Source organism: Scatophagus argus, chromosome 6, assembly GCF_020382885.2.
Source record: "Scatophagus argus isolate fScaArg1 chromosome 6, fScaArg1.pri, whole genome shotgun sequence".
Classification (NCBI taxonomy): domain Eukaryota; kingdom Metazoa; phylum Chordata; class Actinopteri; family Scatophagidae; genus Scatophagus; species Scatophagus argus.
In genome coordinates, this window is record NC_058498.1 from 2543203 (window position 1) to 2562500 (window position 19298).

Sequence of the window (19298 nt, forward strand, 5' to 3'; positions counted from 1 at the left end):
ACGTGGGATAAAGGAAGTGTTTATTTCTCTTCCTCCAGCTGTGACTACACTGGCTGCTCTCTGCCTGTCAGAGACAGTCCACACACACACACACACACACACACACACACAGGGGTAGTTAAACACCATAAGGCTGGACAGGCTCTGGTTTCCGTCACTGTTGACAGGCAGTGTTGATTTGCATCTTTATCATAAGAGAAAGCCTCAGAGATCAATCTGCTGTGATTTCTGACCATACAAATAAGTTGTAATGGACTACATAATGTTCACTACAGTTAAGTCCAGTTCAGATAAGTTCACAGTAAGCTCTGTCACCGGTGTGTTCAGTTTTCATGAGTAAATCTGGAAGAATAAAGGAATCGTAGTTCACGCTGCTGTGCCTGACCCATCCATCCACTGCTTCATTCTCATGTTTTTCACTCGAGCCACTCGATTACAAAATTAGCGTTGATACTTTATCCCAAACTATGACCTTTTCCACATCCTAACCAAGTCATTTTTTGGGACTAAACCTAACCAAACTGCAATCATTAGCATCACATAAGCTTATCATGTTGTCGGCTGCAGAGATACCTCAGTTTGGCATCACGAATGTCCCAGTCTTGATTTTTGGAGCCAGAAGTGAGAACATTTGGACGAGAGGTCGGAGTTCAGGAGGTTATCCTGACTGGACATACTCCAGCTCGGATGTTTACATGCTTCAAAAGAAAGCCACCTCCCCTTGAGCGACTATGAGCTCTCCAGAGAATTTCAGTGTCTCACTTCGGTTTTCCTGCCTGCGCCTTCACTGTTCTGGTTTAATTTTTGTCGACAGCAGGTGGCTGTAATCAGTGAAAAAGCTCTAAATCCCACCGTACACTACCTACCCACGCTAAATGGCAAACAGACGCAGTCACTGATTAGCTGGTGAACACGGAGGAGCACTTGGCAGCTAATGAGACAGATATTTCCCTTAGGAGATGGTGGAGACGCACCCCGGCGGTAAAAGGGAGTGAATGTTGGGCTTTTATTTGCCTGGTAAGAGGATCACAGCTCCAAATTAATGCTAATGTTGCTCTCCATCTGCTGTGTATGTAAGGAGGCAACAGTTTGCTGACAGGTTTCCCATTCAAACTCCAAGGTGACAATATCAGTGTTGTGTACATAGCTTGTTTCGGCTGCCCCAAAGAGGCCAAAAATTTGACAAAGCAAATTTTAATTATCAAATGAGCCTTTTGACTGTTTTCTATGCAGCACACCAAACTGTAATCCTACTTCAGGTAGTCAGCTCTTCCAGATTTTCATTTGAATATGCTTCTCAGTACTATTTTGGGAGGAACTGAGATGGACAATACTCTACTAAAACCTCTCTATAACCTTTCTTTAGCGAGGTCAAGGTCTCTTTTGGACGTAGGGTTTTGGGCTCCCAGTGTCGCCGTTCAGAGCAAAGGTCTTAAAAGAAAAAGATTTGTATTGGCAAATAAAAGCAAATCCTGTTGAAAATCTGTTTGGCTTTGGACATCCTTGTGTGAACAAGCCGGCTGGTGAAACAAAGTCAAATTTTCAACACAGCAGGTCACAGTCACTCACAATCTACCGCTGACTACAAATACCACGAGGCACAGTTGTGTTTCAGATAAGGCTTTCCATTTCTTCTGCAATTTCCATCGGCTATGTTTAATTTTAACAGCAACATGAGGCAGTGTTCTGTTCGTGCACAGTCCAGAGGCTGGACTCGCAGAACCTTTCAAAGAACATCTGCACCTGTGTGATAACTGTGATGACTTCTGTGTCCTTACAATACTTTCCCCACGGCCACTGCTGTTGTTGTTGTTGTTCTAAATGCCATTCTTGTACCCCAAAGCTAATGATTACCTTGTTTCAATGATGCTACATGGTCACACAGTTGCTGGGATTAATTTTTGTGTCCATGTAATTAAAGCTGTGGGTTTTTTCTGGTTGTCCTCAGCACTCAGCGCCCTGTTGGTTTTGATTCTAGGCCTCTAATCAGTGTCGGTTCTACACCAGGATCGCCAGGTGAATGTGATTAAGCAGCTGTTGGGGTAGAGAAACAGCAGGGCTCCGAGCCCTGTGGATCAGCTAATGGCCAATTCTACTCTGTCGGTGCACATACACGCAGGCAACGGATGGAGGCAACATGGGGCAAGCGAGTAAGTGGAGGCTTAATTAAGTTAAAGACACAAATGAATATCATCTAACATCTATAATAAGACGTAATTTGAAACAAGATGTGGAGATGGTGTCATTTAAAACCAGAATTTGAGATACTTTTTCCTGAATACTCAAACATCGCTGGCACGAACACGGTTGAGTTTGGGGAAAGAAAGAAAAAGATAATGAATATCAGCACAAAATGTTGGCTAATGGAGTGGAAAGTCAAGTGATGGAGATGCAGATAGAGAGAGGGGGGGGAGAGAGGGAGAGAGAGAGAGAGAGAGAGAGAGAGAGAGAGAGAGAGAGAGAGACGAGGAAAAGCGAAGGTCATGTGTGGAAGTCGAAGTGTGTGTGATCATTTGGTAACAGGCTGATTCAAACCTGCAGACCTTCTGGACTGATTCAACGGTCGCTGTTCACATCTCATGGGTGAACGGCTGCCAGTCACAGGAGAACATTTCCACATGCAAAACTCAGGGTGAACTAGAACCAGATCAGGACGCCAGAACACCACCACACACACATGTCCAAAAGCAGATGTGGATAAAAACAAAGCAGGCTGAGCCCAGGACTGCTAAAATGCTAGCAGCTGGGTGATGAAAGGATTTTGGCTACTGGCCTTGTGACTGCTTGCTGGCTGGCACAAAGTATCGCAACTTCACAAGTTCACACACACACACACACACACACTGCATCTCTGCAATATCGATGGACTAAGCAATATTCTCACAAAAACCCATCACATTTACAGTCAGGGAAAGTTGGGAGGCTGCTTTTTTATTAGCTGCTTGAGTGTCAAGAGTGTTGACAAGATAAGGTCTCTGTCTGCTAGACGCTACTCAGGAGACAACCAGAGAGAAAGGCCAAGTGTGTGTGTGGGTGTGTGTGTGCATGTGTGTCTGAGACAAACAAGTTCATGAGTTTAGACTGAGAAGTGGATGTTGTTGTTAGCTGTGGATGAAAGGATGAAGAGTTGAGGCAGAGACCAGACTGAGTGTCCTTTAAAAGAAGAATAATCTGCACTGAATAACATTTTCTGTCTGATGTGGGTTTTCCACACTGTTCTACTTTATCAGAATCTATGAAAATGCAAATGTGTTTGACATAAGACGTTTACATACTTGAGTGCAAAGTCCATTGCCTCTCCAACTTGTGTAACACGCAGAGATTTGAGGTGATTTGAGGTGAGCACAGATTCAACAGATTCATCTGAAAACAAACTCAAACCTACAAACCCAGATGCTTGTGCACAGTGAGGCTCAAACATGAATTAACAATAAGAACAACACGGCTGTTGCTTGAGAGGGAGGTTTCTGCATTTATTTATAATCATGTTTGTTTCGAATATCCAACATTTCATTCCTCTGCATACACTTAGTTTAATCCTGACATGTGCTTTTAGGAAGACTGGAATGTTTTTGTTTTTCTCTAATTCACAGTCACATCCAGCTTGTGTGGAGTGTAAAGTGTAAAAACATATCGACTGTGATTCAGGAAGCTGCCCTGAGCCTCACCTTCCAGACACTGCAGCATCTTTTCTAGAGCAGTTGCGGTAACGTACGTTGACACTAGAAAACTGTGATTTCTACCACTTCACGATCAGCTCCATTTCCTCCTCACACCTCCCGCCTCCTTCCTACGCACGTCTTCATGTCATCATCACACAGCTGTCCTGAGGCCAGGTGAGTAATCCTATGTGTGAGAGCTGCACCCAGGATGTGCACAGTCTCACTGGATGAAAGCAATGACTGTCAAACAGCAGGAAGAGCAACCTGGAGTGTACTGTGTTCACGTCGGGAAGGTGTTTCATACTGACACAAGGTGGTCCCAGAATGTTAGTGTCACTTTTGTGTACCACTGGAACAACAAGCGACGCTTTGTGAGGCAGATTGTGAGGCAACAGCACAGACCTGATCAACAGACAGACATCTGGGTAGGACATCTACAGACAGGTCTGTAGCAGGAACTGTTTATTGTTACTGTTTGTTTATCTCTGCCTCGGGTATGTGGTTGTTATCTGTTGTTATCAAGTGTTGAAGGGATTTTGACTGATGTTAAAGATTTGTTTGTTGTGTTTTCACTCCTCTGTTTTGATGGAGACTGCATTCCTGTTTATGCACAGTGGAAATTATAAATTGATTGTTGCCAGAGCCTGCGGGTTCTGTATTGGACAGCAAACATAACGAAGAGCGTCGACCAGGTCACTCCCGGGTCAGACGTCTCACTGGTCTCAGCAGCAGACTGAGCTGCTGCAGGGTCTGTCGGGCTTTTGCTTTAAGCAGTATTTTACACCCAAACAAAAGTCTCAGGTGCTTCAATATTTATGAGGAGAGGCTGTTGGATTCCTGTCCATCAGCAGATCCACACTGTCTGATATACCAGATACTACAACAAACTGCAAAATCTGGCACAAATAAACAGGAACAGAGCAACACTGTCACATTAGAATCAACCTTCTGCTGAATCCCTCGCCAGTCACTGCAGTTCATGCAGGATTTCTTGGTTCTCTTAAGAAGAAGAAGAAGAAGAAGAAGAAGAAGAAGAAGAAGAAGAAGAAGAAGAAGAAGAAGAAGAAGGAAATGTTTGGGGAAATGATTAACAATTTATCTGAAAAAACAAATATTGGCTTGATTGCTGTAGCAGTTACGCTTCCCACAGTCACTTCAGACAGAGCGCTTGTAATTTCACGTCTAAAACAACCGAGGCACACTAATGATGGGCGGGGAAAATAAAAAAGAGAGCATGCTGTCAGCGGAGTCCTGCCTGTGGGGCTTCGCTCACGGATCACAGTGTTTACACCTGCCTGACAGCATCTGAAAGTGGGCCACAGGCAAAACCTCCATCAAAGCATTTGCTGCACAGCCCCACTTTAAAGCACACGTGCACACACGTCAAGACACGCACACACATTCTCCTTCCGTCTAATCGACACACAAAGAAAACAATAGCATGTACTTAAAATAGCTCCTTTTTCCTGATCCCGAGCTCATAAACATGTGATTTATGTAGGAGCAGGATTCTGTTTTATCGCTATGAAATCATCTTTTGTTTATTTCTTTTCTTCTGCACTCGCTTCTCACTGAAACCATCAATGAGCTTCTGCATCCGCCACAAACACAAACGTGCATAAGCCTCTTGAAATGTAAAACGCACTTATTTCTAAACTCCGACTTTTGTCTCCCCGATTTGCCTTGCAGTGATACTCCTCCTGAGGCAAAGCTTTTAAAAGTGAAACGTCCTGACTCAACCTCGTGGACACAAAGCCCGAGGTAGGACTGATGTGTGCTCTGCGAGTCCTCCAGGACGGTTTGAACACGGGGCGCCGAGGGATTTGTCAGTCTAACGGGAGCTGACAGGAAGAGAATGAACTTTAACACTCACAGGCTGCTTTCCCTTTCATGAGCTTCCAGAGAAACCCTGTAGTGAATCAAATCCCTCCGCTCGGGAAAACACACACACACACGCGCACACACACACGCATACAAGTGGGGCGTTAACGTAAAGGCACACACATCTTGTTCGGTGTTGCCTTCCCCCACTTGTCCCTGCACATTCCAATTTAATCTGTCAAGCTGTTATGAGTGATGAATATGTTGAAGAAATAAAATGGAAAAGAGCACATTCAGTACATGTAAAGGCAGAAGCAGCCACACGCACGCACACATGCACACACACACTTCCTCCAGCAGTGACCTGAGAACAGAGGTCGTCGCTGAGAGCTCGTTGTTTCAGTGATTTCACGCTGTGTTGCTTTCAATCAGGGGCTGTAATGAAAGGTCTCATAACTCTAACGTTAATGGGACCAGAAGGCTGTTGAAAAGCTGAATGGCTGTTTCGTAACTCGGAGTTTGGACCCAACCCCCCCGGGTCTTTTGCTCGGGTGAGGCTCCATGTGGTGAGTTAACAGGTTCTATTGGAGCCTAAGGTGGCTCTACGTTCTGATTTGGGACCGTATGAAAACCTCTGGCCTGCAGTGACACCTGACAGCTTGTCTGTCTAATCATCTGCCTTTAACTGAGAGCTCCCCCAAATCACCCAGAGTTAACTACAGTTCAGGGCTTTTCTAGCAAAGGGGACTTTTTTTGACACTTTTAGCGACAAGGTGAAACATCATGAAGAACTGAAAAACAACAAAACTTTCTTTTCAGTCAGTTTTGGTCACCAGTGGAGAACATAATAATAATGCCCCGAGGCTGAGGCCCTGAGACAACAGCTTGGCTGAAACAAGTCTGCACCAAAGGCTGGCAACGTTTCAGGCCACGGCTTCTTTTTCCTCCCAGAGATGAATGTTGATGCATCATTTTCTCTTGTGGCAAAAGAGCGGCATGTTAATCGCGTCTCAGCTGTCAGGAGTAAATATTGTGTGGGAAAACAAGTAACATGCATTAACCGTAAATACGTTGCTGATGTGCGCAGTGAGTCCTTGTGTAATAGCAGTAAACTAACTGTGGACCTTCAGTGCTGTTCAGGAGATTCAGGGGACAATCGCTGTCGATATGGTTGTATAATTTCTCCAAATGGACTCTGAATGGAAAGAACGTGTTGCCGTAAAATGAACAAACATATAAAATATTTTAACATAAAATCAAGTATTTGCGAGAAAATATCTTTTAGGGCACAAAACAACACATGGAAGCTGTCCAGACCCTCCCTCACTCAGCCAGGCAGGATGATGGGAAGTCATAAAAAATAAAAACATGATTATGATACACCTTTGTTGCCAAGCTGACGCAGGGCCCAAAGTCTCCCAGGGTAGCGTAATAAACACGACTCTCTTCAGGCAGCGTCGTCCTCCCACCGCTGCTTTGATCAAAAACACGATTACACCCCTGCATACTACGGCAAACCGTGGTAAACATCAGCTGCGAGGCCGCCGAGCCAGACAGCCGCGCTCACACACCTCCAGACAGCCCAGAGAGTGTTTCTCAGGTTATTCCCCGACAGCTGGTGGCCAGAGAGCAGACGGTCTGACTGAGCTGTATCAAATCTCTGACGCTATGAGCACACACACACACACACACACACACACTGCACGGCCAGCGTGGTGGGTTTGGAGCTCAGCTGCCAGCACACTGAAGCAGCAGGAGTTATTTCTATAGCCATGAAATACATCAACACAGACTTGGTGTTAACTTGATTTTTACTGGTGGTTAATATGAGCAGAAATATTCATGTCAAAGTAGAGAAGGTTTTCTCCACTGTGTGTGTGTTTCCCTCCCTGGTGTTCTCCTCCTCTCCTTTAGCTGTCTGACTATATCTGTTTTTTTTCATCAGTCTTCCTTGTGTGTCCTGTCCTGTCCCAGGTTGTCCCAGGCGCAGAGGACGTCATACGGCTCAGGTGCCGCCTAGCGACACCTTAAGGGGCTCAGTTGTCCTTCGGGATCCACGTTCTTCACATATTTTATGATCTATATGTATGACACGTTTTGTCATTGTTATCAGTGTACTGTGGGATCTTGTTGCTGTGTCCTGTGCATGTGGCAGAGGGTCCCTCCTCTGTGGGTTCTTCAGTTTTAGGGGAGTTTTTTCCAAGGTGTAAGGAGGGTGTTGCGCACTGTGCAGTCTGTGAAGCCAAACTGTGGTTTGTGATTTTGGACATTATAAATATAAATAATATATAATATATATAATATATATAAATATAAAAAAGAAGACTTGACTCATTCATATCAACCCTGAAGAAATGTAGATGGGGGGGCCTCAAAGACGTGAAAGTCTGAAGACTTGTGTAAACTTTGGACGCCCACTCAGGTCAGGCTGACCTGGAGTGACTGAACACGTATTTGATTTCGTGCCAGACGTCCAAGCCTGAACCTGGACTGACTCCACATTTTGATGCACGAATGCAGGAAAATCAGGGTCAACACATTAAGGGCCTGTGTCCACATAGTGTTTTTACTGAGCGTCCAGTGTCTTTTTTTCAGTGAGGAGAGAGCAGAAGCAGCAGAATGCGGCCGCCTATACAGAAAAAGCACCTTTTTCTCAGAGCGCTCTGAAAAAAGTTGTTTGTGCAACAGCTCCAGTCGCTTCGACTTGAAAATACCAGAACTTTTCATAAAGGTGATAGGGTCACCACAGTTTATATTAAAAGCTTGTTGCTCTCTACCATTATCAGCTTTTATAGGCCGAAATCTGAGCAAATTTGCAGGACGAAACAGGACAGATGAACCCACCGACAAGACGACACGCTTACACATCGGCCGCTTGCTGTCCTGCACTCACATCAGATGAGCAGAGAAACGCAGAAACTTTGCCGCTGCTGAATTATTTTTTTCCAAGTTTCATTTCTTTGTGCTACCGATAAAATAATCAGCCAGTGAAACCAGTTTGGGGCAAATAATATCAAAAACTAACAACAGTCTTGTAAAGAGGTTATTGCCAAAACATCCCGTCAAACTTGTCTAAACCGGACTCCACACACAGCTACTATTTCCTGGTGGTTTTCTACACACTGCGTGTTCGCAGAGGAGGATCACTTCACAAATCCGGACAGAAACTGGGTGATTTACCTTTCCCTCTGGGGGGTTCAGGTCGGCCGTCTTCGCTGTGGCGTCCAGATCGGTCACTCCTCTGTTGAGGCTCGATTCCTCCGCCGCCGTCACCTGGTTCACCTCCTCTGCGTCGATATCCGTCTCCTCGGTGACGGATGCCGTCTTCTCCGCGCCCGTTAGCTCCCGAGCTGAGCCGAGGAAAGTACACACACATACAGGTGGATAAGCACGCACGCCTGCACACACACACATGTGGGCATGAGCATGTACACACGCACACATGGGCACACATAGAAGCACTCCAGTGATTAATATGATCCAGCGAGTTAGACCTCCTCTTTCCACACACAGAGCTTTAACACAATGCAAACGTTCATATGACACAAGGCTGCCGACACGCTCGTCGTATGGGAGGTCACATTGGCTGCTTTGAGTTTGATAAACAGTGTTCTCACTACTGTTTTTTTAAGGGACATACTGGACCAAACTGGAAACAGGCTAAAGCAGGTATTATTAACGTCAACATCAACACGGACTGGGCAGGATACAAAACAATGCAGCAGTTTATGAAGAGGACGTTTGCTCGTCATCTCCTGCCTTTGTCACTCGTTTAATCACATTGCGACTTTGGGACTGGATTCCTGCCTGGGGACTTGGGCCTTTCAGAACTCAGCCTGTGAATTATAACCTGAACCAACTCAAAACTGCACAACAGAGACAACACAGATGATGAGTTCCAGGTCATATTTTACTTGCATGTGTTTTGTTTTCCTTTTCAAACACAGTTCTTAGCAGCTGCACATGAGACAGAATTGCTTTTGTTCCAGGCAGACTGGACTAAAAATACCTGAATGCACTTGAAGACACAGTGGCTGCACTCGCTTAAGTGACAAAGATATTTCTGCCCAGAATAGATGGCAGTTACTAACACTTGAGGCTGCCTCTCAAGCGGCCTCATACTCAGAGTTTCATTAAAGAAAGGCAATCTTTTCAAACACACGGAAACTACTGGAAAGAAAGAAGGATCTCACTCACTTTATTAGGCTTATTTGCTATCTCACTGAGATGTGAGGGGAGAAGATCAATACGGTTTCCTTTCCTCCCTTCACCTCTTCTCTCTGGTTAATGCCATCATTAATTAAATGGCCAGGAGAATCAGGTCATTGTTCTGCCAAGTGGCACATACAAACATTGAAAAGGTTCATCCAAAGCACTGCTTTATATGAGCTGACCAGCTTCAAAAAATTAATGTGAATTATGTTGCGTGCAGGACGCACTCAGGAGAGATAAATTAATTAATCATTTGTTGCAGACTGTTGAAAATATCAGAGAGAACAAGTCTTTCAATCACTTGACTCAATCACAAAGTAATTTCAAGTCATGATAAATGAAAAGTGATATTTAACTGATGGTCTTTGTTACTGCTCCTGTTTGAGGTGCATCACAGTGATTGGTTCTTCTTTAGGGCTTTTATTTGTCTTTACCTGATAGTTGGGAAGAGAGGAGGAAAACACTTAACACCACAGGAACACAATTATCTCACCTCTTATTCTAAGAATCATGTTGAATGAAACTGAACAGCAAAAGAATCAGCTCATTAACATTTCTGAATCTTGCTGATGAGGCTGAACAGGCAGGCTTTAAGTCAGTGTTGGGTGAAAGCATGTGGCACTATTAAGTCTTCTGTTAATGTGAACTGTATTTAATCTCCACCGAGCGGGCTTTATTAGCTCCAGTGACGGCAGACATTTTTTCAGCTGTTTGTTTGCTAATAAGATTATACTGCTCACTTCTTGTCGCGCTGTTTGGTTCAGTTGTTTTGAAACCTGCACAGAACAAATCAGGACTTGCTCTTTGCTTTCTGCTCTTCCTCCTTTTCGTCCAACTCCCTGCTGCTCCATCAGCTCTTCTCCTCCCTAATGCAGGGCTACATTTCATCTCGCCTCGCTCCTCTCGCTCGTCCTCCAAGATCCCAGGCTCCTTTAGCCTCTAATATCCATCTCCTCTCCCTCCCCTGTCCCCGCTTTCTCTGATCCGATATCTCCCACCCTTCCGTCCCCTCTCCTTTCACTGCCATGATAATTAGTTCTGCAGATAAGCTCATTGGCTGTGCGTGACGGCTCTTGTGTCGCCTAACACACCATGACAGTGAGTGTGTGAGTGTGTGTGTAAAGGCCTGAGTCTGCATGCGTGTGCGGTCTTTTCACACTGTGTGAATGTGTGGTTCTTAAGCGTGGGTGATCTCTGGGCTCATCAGCATGTGAAAAAGAGCTCGTCTCTGGAGGGCTGGAAGGGGGATGTGGAGATAAGGTACCGCGGTCGGGGGGGAGGGCGACCGACGCCGGCTGCTGTAATGACTGGAACGATGGTGTGGGGGGGAGAGAGAAAAAAAAAAAACGCTCTGAACTTGTCCAACTGCTGATGTCCATCCTCTTAGACCCCACTCAGGGCCACGTGTCCCTGCCGAAGCCCGTCCTGTCCAGGCACAAGGCGACGGATAAAAGTAGCTCAGCCCACCAGTGCTGCTGTGCGGAGCCTTCTTTCTTTGGGTTGACTCATCCGTGACATTCACTCCAGCATCGCCCTCTCCTGCTTGCCAACTTGGGCACAATGCAAGCAGGAATGCACGTGTGTGTTTGTGTGTGTGTGTGTGTGTGTGTGTGTGTGTGTGTGTGGAGTGCAATCTGTTTGCACTATCTGAGGACATGTGTCTGTGACAAGTGTGTAGGTGTTTGTGTTGCCAGGGTTGCACTGTTTTTGGATGTTATATTCAATTTCAACTGTGGCCTTGATGATACAGTGTGAAATGTTTATTACATCATTACATGATCTAAAAAAACCCACATCCCTTCATTGGATTATTTTGTCGTACATTTTATTATTCCATAACTGAGCTTGAAACCTTGGCTGTGGGGGCAGCCGTGGCCTACAGGTTGGAGAAGCGGCTTGTGATCGGAGGGTCGATTCCTCCACCATACGGGCAGGAAAAATTTGGGTGTGGTGGAGAGATTAATGAGAAAAAAATGCTCTCCCCCCATTAGTGAGCTGATGTGCCCTTGAGCAAGGCACTTAACCCCCAGTTTGCTCCCTGACAGTGGCAGCCCACTGCTCCTGTGTGTGTTTCACTGCATGTAATTTGCTGGGTGTTGCATGTGTGCTCAGCTAAGAATGGGTTAAATGCAGAGGACAAATTCAGTATGTTAAAATATATATACTGCCAATAAAGCTTCTTCTTCTTCTTCTTCTTCTTCGTCATCACACAGTGTGAACTGATCCTGGTTCCTTCTTTCTGAACCTTCCTAACGTTGACCCAAAACCCACAACACTCAATTCTTTTAAATCAAGATCGATGGATATTTTTGAAATATATATTTCAAAATATATTTGAAACTGAAATGGATTTGTAGTAAAAAATTAAAATCTTCCTCTGAGTGATGGAAATCAAAGTTCAATTTACTCCAAACTTTCCGCTTCCTTGTATGTCCACTACTCCACATTTTGGAGACACATTTTGTACTTTTTATTTTACTCCACTGCTTTTCTGTGATAACTTCAGTTAATTTGCAGATTCAGATTATTCAGTGTTGATAGGCTATAACTCGTGACCAATTGAATTGGGCAGGACACGGACTGTGACTGGGGCAGCTGCATCAGAAAATGATGGTTTTTATTTTTATTATTATAATGTATTTATGTGGACGACCAGAACAACAAGAAATGAAGGGAAAAAGTATCTTGTCTAAGAGAGACTTTCTGGCTGTTTTTCTTCCTTCCATTTGTCACAGACTTCGCTTCATGGATCTTCAAGGATCTTTTCTAAGGTTGCTACAGAGACGTTGTCCTTTCAGCAACTGTGATTACAATGCAGCCCTCCCACGTGAAACATTCACCCTGCACTGGATCTTCCACCCACCGTCGCCTTGTGACGCTTTAAAGCAGATCACAACATCTCGTGTTAAAAGTGTAGATCTGTAACACCTCCGGAGCAGCAGTGCCTGTCACTCAGGACGGGATGCTGACGGTTACAGGTGTGTGTTGTTCTGTGCACTGGTGTTGCTGTACCTGTGACGGAGGAGTCGTTGCCGTTCTTGTTGCTGTGGCAGTCCTCCTGTCCATCTGCGTTCTGCTGCGTGTGCTGCAGACTCAGCTTATGACAAACCTCAAAGGCCTGGCCGACCGTCCGAACAATACGCATGGCCTGACTCTGTGCAGAGAAAGAGAAAGAAAGAAATGAAGTTATTCTCAGAGCATAATTCATACCACTTTGGGGCAGCCATCAGGTTCTACGCACAAAGGATGTCCAGTGTTTGAAGCCAAAGCTCAAACATTTCATCAGTCTTGTGCTCGTCTGTTCGTCTATCCGGTTTGTTTTCTGGTTATCTAAACCAAAGAGAAAGGTAAAATCGCTTCACACGTGTAAAGGATTTTTCCAGGAAATATTGTCCATATTGAGTCCAGACTCAAGGACAGGATTTTCTACAATATTACGAAAAACCCTAGCTAACATCAGGGTTGCCATTATGCTGTCTTAACGTAGTGTTACCTCACCTTTTTTCATACAAGTTGTTTAGTATTTCCTAGGGCAGGCTTAAGGTGGTATGAAGTAAGATCAGGATTGCTATAGTTTGTTAATATAAGTCACATAGTCTCTATTTTGTGCTGGATTGTTCCTTTGTCCTCAGGTGCAAAGAGCTGAACGCTTCTGCTTATCTTCTGCTTTACTCTTTCCGCCCTGCTCTGAAAAGGCAGGTCAAGTGAAACCAACTCTGGTGACTCCTGCCTGCTATCAGGCCTCTCATGACTGGCTTGTCACAGCAGAGAGCCAGAAAGAGGCAGAGAGAGGCAGAAACCTTATTTCATTTTAAAGCTCTGAAGTCTGGCCTCCAAACACCAGTCATCCTCAGAAGAATGAGCAGAACAGATGCAGCCCGAACACAATCAAGACGGCGCCAAAGGACAAAATCCTGTCTCGTCTTGGTCATCAACTCCGGGCCAGGTTGACATCCGTCGCCCACAGCAGTTCAGTCCAGATGAGTATCAGAACATTCTGTAACCTCAGGCTTAGCATCAGATAAGAAATATAATTTATTAGGTAAATCTGGGTTCATTATATTAAAAACATCAACTGGTCTTGGCAGTAACTGCGGTGCTGGGCTTGGACTTCACTCCACAGATGTTTATGCTCTCAGGGTCAGAACCCTCACCTAATATTCACCTTCTATTCAGTGGTGAGCTTTGGCTGCAGGCTTAGTCTTCTCACAGCGTAATTTATTGTTATTATTTGTTTTCTTTATTTTCCAACCATGTCTTTATGGAGCTTTGCTTTGTGCACTGGGGCACAGTCATACTGGAATAGAAAAGGGCCTTCAACAAACTGTTGCCACAAAGTTGGAAGCATAGCATTGTCCAAAATGTCTTGGTATGCTGAAGCATTAAGATTTCCCTTCACTGGAAGTCAGGGGCTGAGCCCAAACTCTGAGAAACAGCCCCATTCCAAAACTTTCGTCTATATGGTGTACGTCTTTATTTTGCATGAGAGCATGACAAAAAATATAAATGTATATGACCTTATGACCGTCTAAAAGAGAATATTAAGCAGGAATAATTTCCTGATGTGACAGTGATTGTGTCCCAGTGCATTCCAATCACAGTGTCAAGTCTTCAATGTCGTAGTGAAAATGTTATCGACCAACTCAGGATACACGCACATGAGGAGCTGCCGAATTCACACAAAGAGAAACTGCTTTTCTGCTGCTTCAGCTTTTATCTTCAGCTGTAAACTTCTGACATTTGTGTTCCCGCTTTCCCTGATTTTCTGGCCTCAAGTATTAATATCCTGAAGCAGATAAGACAGGTCACTTTACTAGCATGGAGAAAAGATAAGATATGGTCACTTGAAGAGAAAACTGCCTTGGAGCAGACAAACATCAAAACAGCCTTCAGCTGACAGAAAGATGCATCAAAACATCAAACTAACAAGAGTCAATACAGGCCATACATCAAAAACAGAGTTCAGCGTATTTTCCCGTGTGCTTAAGACTTTTATTCCTTCTTGCAATTGGTTTAATTTGCACCTGAGGGGCTGAGACTGTTCACAGATGGCCTCATGAAGATAAACTTTATCTCAGTTTTGTAACAACCCTTTAATCCTTTACTCTTGTCTTTCTCTGGCTCCCTTCCTCCCTAAACCTTCTGTTCAGGTTTTCCACGCTGTGCTGTTCACTTCCTCTCCATCATCCATCAATCGCCCCCGTCTCCGTCTCCTCCTTCTCTGTGGACCCTCGATTCACATCTTTTCACCCCATGCTGATCCTCAGCCTGACAGTAAACACATGTGTTTTCCTTTGAAGACGTTTCCAGAGGCAGTTAAACAGGGGATGGGAGCAGATGCTGGTGTTATTGTGAACACAGTGAGCACACACCAAAGGCTCGAGCTCCCCCGACTCACACAGTCAAACACAATGCTGTGCACAGTTTCTTTTATTTGTGCCTGACTCTGGTTCTCAGTTTCCTCCCTTTGAAGGCCTGATTTGATCACAGGCTAAAAGGTAACATAACTGATATAAATTGTTGAAAAATCTTGAGATGTGGGCTGAGATTCATGATAATGATAATAATAATCCTGATTCACGATGACCAATAACTATAGGATTTTAATTTTGACTTCAGGACAGCTTTCAAGGGAATTTCAAAAGCAGTTAAGCTCCGATCACGAGGAGCACTTATGAAACCCTCTTCATGGACATTTGTTCAAACACTTAAAAAGATGCAATGTTTAAACTCTTCTGGTACTTCTGACCTGTCGGAGCTTTGAGAGCAATCGCTGTCCTCTCTAAGTAGCAAAGAAGTAGTACGATTTTGTTTTACCTTCACCCAACCTCGTAGAGGATCTCCTGCCAAACAAATGAATGATGCTAAAAAGAACCGCAGGCCCCCTTACTCACTGGAATGGGAAGACCAAGTTTTCAAGGTGCTGCTAATGAAACATTTCCAGAGACACTTGGGATTACTTTGTAATTTCAGCGCTGTTTTTCTGCTGTCAGCACCATGAAAAAAACGGTTTCCATGATACCTTTCAAGAGTTCTAAACTTCTGCACTGTAATATTATAAACTGCTGTGAAATGTGGGCCTTTGATAAGCCTTCAAATTCAAATTGTGGATCGCGTTCCACTGCCTCACCGTATCAAAGGCTGAGTCGAATAAATGTGCAACTTGACACCGAATGTCTCTTCTTGTTCCAAGAGTCAGCAGTGGTTTCATTTAACCAGGCTGACTTCCTTTGACAATAACTCAAAGGTTTTAATTGGCTAAACTTGACCACATCTTCACCATGGTAGTGGCAGGTCACAAAATGCTCATTAAGAGTTATTTTCATCACGTGTCAGCCTGGAAGATAGGAGACCCCGTTTGGTTGTTTGGTATGTGACTTTACTGGCTAATCTTCTCATTAGGCATTTATAAAAGTGCCGTGTCATAGTCTTCAGTGTTTTTTGTGCCTTTGTCGAATGCACAGTCACTTCCAATGCAATCATTGTCAGTCAACTCATCTTTTTTTTTTTATCTGGATGGCCGTCCTGTATCTAAACATTTTATCCCCTTAGCCGATTCTCCAATGAATCTACAATTTTGGCAGCTGACAAGACTGCAAAGAGATTTGTCACTCAAATGCAAGGCCTGCATATATCCTGCTGCAAAAACATGAATAGTTCTTAGGTTGGACATCTGTCACCATCTCTGTCTGGTTCTCTTTCTCTGGCCCTATCGCTGTCCCCATCACTTTTCCTCTCTGTCAATTCAACTGAATAAATGTACCCTCTCTTTATCTGTGCATTTCTTTCCCTCTGTGTGCATATACATATATATCAAGCTGCCAGAGAGCTGCAGCAGAATGCTTTCTCTTGGTGGCTATAGGACAGGTCCAAGTCAAAAGTGTCATACATTATTTATCCCAGATTAGCCACAGAGGTTCAGCGCTGCTTTAGTTGTCCTCTTGGAAATCTTGGCACAAGCAAAGATGAGGGACAACAGGGAATATAATGCAATCTAGGAGAAAGCAGGGTACACAATGAGAGGATGGCAGGGGAGCTTCCTTTGATTAAAGCTATTCCTGTGTCTCTCTCTCCTCTGCTGATGAGTCTGATGTCTTCCTTTGTTTACATATTAACCACATCACTCCCATCTGTCACTCAGTGTACATGAAGTCTTTGGAGCGTAGAAGAGTTTTATATCGAGAGCTGCACCGGCGACTTTCTGCCCACCAGTTAACTACTCTAATGATTAGGGCACAGCTTGGCCTGATGTTCATCAAACTCCTTGATTGCCTCAAGGAAATTAGCGGGATGGCTGGGAGGAATAACACTGGGCAGACCCTGAGCGTGTGAGCACAGCGAAGACCAACACTATCAGACCAACATTAAGCGGTAATCAGTGAACAGGACTGTGTTTGACTGTGAGGCAGTTTGAATGGAGAGCATGCAGTAAGTGGAGTGTGAGGAAATGAAGTCATGATGCCTCACCGACTCTTCTGAACCATTAACTCGATGTCCTGGTGGCGCACAAAGCAAAAGACAAATCGTAAAATCACACTCACATTCACACACCATAACACCAGGGTAGGACTGGGTACCAAATTTTAATATCTTTTAGTACAGAAGGAAACGTGTTTGTAGCATTGAGCAGCACAAACTGTGAAGTGTAAATGTTGAAATTGGCAAATTTTGGACTTGTTTAAGCTCTTGTATGACTGATTTAAGTACTGATGCAGTGAGAGGTATTTTATTTCAAGGAAATACATCATTCATATAGCAAAACAGCACAGGATGCAAGTGCACTCAGTGCATTTTGGGCCCATATTGAAATGTGGGGATTGGATTACTTTAGATGACATTTCTCCTTTATGTAATTTAAATGTAATCAATTTCCTTCCCCAACGGCCAGACAACACCTGATGCTCATCAGAAGGCAGGTGGTGACTTAGCGATGACTGAGTTGCACTGACTCATTCATAGGCATTTTGGCAGGGTTGTATTAAAGAAATGTATGTCTAAAAAGTCAAGAAGGAGCCTTCAGAAAATTTTCAGAAAACTCAAATTTGAATCATTCACTCATTAGCTGAGCCCTTCTTCCCAGGACTGTGTGGGTTTCCTCCTTTTGCCTGTCTCAGTCATAAGTCATGCAGGTTATTTTGACCTGAGAACAACAGATTTCCTATAGCTGAAATGTGAGAATGAAAGTGTATCAGAGGCAGACTGGTGGCCTGTCCAAACGGTCCCCTGCAAAGGAAAAGCAAGTGTAGAAAATGAAGGTGGTTATCGTCTGTTGTTATCATGGATGGGGTTCAGCTGTAGCTTCACAGACGAGTGAACAGACTGCAGGTTAAGTTGTATCCCACATCAGGGGCTGGATGAGGACGCAGCTTACAAAGGTCCCAGTGTGACCCTAAGAACCAGACTGCACCCGAACCTCCTGCCCAGACAAGAGGGTTCAGTCTCCCGACCCTGAAGTTTACAGTTGGAGATGCAGACCGAAGGCAACACTGGAGGTTAAGGCAGAGATGGAAAGAGTTCGACAGAGCTGCTGGTGTACAGGCTGTAGAAACTAACCTTTATCTTGTTTCACAAAAAGTACACACTGACCTCTAAAAACAGGGCAGCATTATTGACTTCTTCCTGTGTTTACATCTCAGTGCTGGCATCTCATGATCAATACATCACACTGCTCACTGCTGGTATGTAGTATCTGGAAAAAAAACGGCCTTAACTGAGGCGTAAAAAATGAATTAGCCTGAGAGCGTAAGAATGAGAGCAAGAGACAAAAGCTTCATACAGAAGGGTCACTTCACTGAGATATTCAATATGAAGTGCTGAAAGGCTATTAAATCCAATTATTTTAAGCAAGCTGTGTCGAGAATTGATGTGAGCCCTCACTGATATGTCTGGAAAAAGCCATACGCCATTTTATGTCAGCCCTCCTCAGTGTCGATGATGAAACCATTGATCCTCACTCGCATTTTGGATCCAGGCCAACTATACCTCAACAGTGTCCACATTAAGACAGAAGTCCACCACACTTAAAAGGCCAGTTTTAGACCTCTTGGAAGTGTCTTTATTTATACTGTAGCTCACTCAGTACATTCCAGTGGGTAAAGTCAGGTGTCATCTGTGAATTAAATTAAATTCTTCTTCAAAGTCATTAGATTCAACTTGTGCAAAGGTGAACAGGTTGAAGCCATTAGCCAACACTGAACGACAGCATATGGCTGGAGGATGTCTATCCACAGAGAGAGACAACTCAATTAACGTTTGACACAATAACCACAACTCTCTGTCCATGTCATCAGTCAGCCGTGGACAGCAGGTGCGTCTTTATCCATCATAAACGTTGGATAAAATGAGGACCAGTGGCTGTAGTTTTAACCGCCGAAACCGATTACTTTGTTGTTTAAATGTTTCACCTAATTAATTGGGTATTTAGTGCATTTGCACGTTGTGAAAAAAGGAACCGTGGCCTATGATTATTACATTAAACAGCACAGCTGCTAGCTGCAAGGTCTTCATTTAGCAGCAGCGACGGGGCGAGTTCTGTTGTAGTCCATTATCAGGTTTAAGAGACCGTAACCGGGTTTTATGCATCATCTTTATTATCTTCATGCG

The 19298-nt window shown here is 44.2% G+C and overlaps 1 protein-coding gene across 3 annotated transcripts in view; it reads right to left on the reverse strand.

Annotated features, from left to right (window-relative positions):
* Positions 1-19298, reverse strand: part of nos1apa (nitric oxide synthase 1 (neuronal) adaptor protein a) — a 134379-nt gene that overhangs the window by 37409 nt on the left and 77672 nt on the right. For all 3 annotated transcript variants that reach the window (XR_006843692.1, XM_046392753.1, XM_046392754.1), the window contains exons 6-7: positions 12708-12849; positions 8664-8833 (exon numbers count right to left, since the gene is read on the reverse strand). Coding sequence is in view for 2 of the 3 variants with exons in the window: in XM_046392753.1 (XP_046248709.1) it covers positions 8664-8833; positions 12708-12849 (312 nt within the window). In the remaining variant the exon portion in view is untranslated. The remainder of the gene's footprint in view (positions 1-8663; positions 8834-12707; positions 12850-19298) is intronic.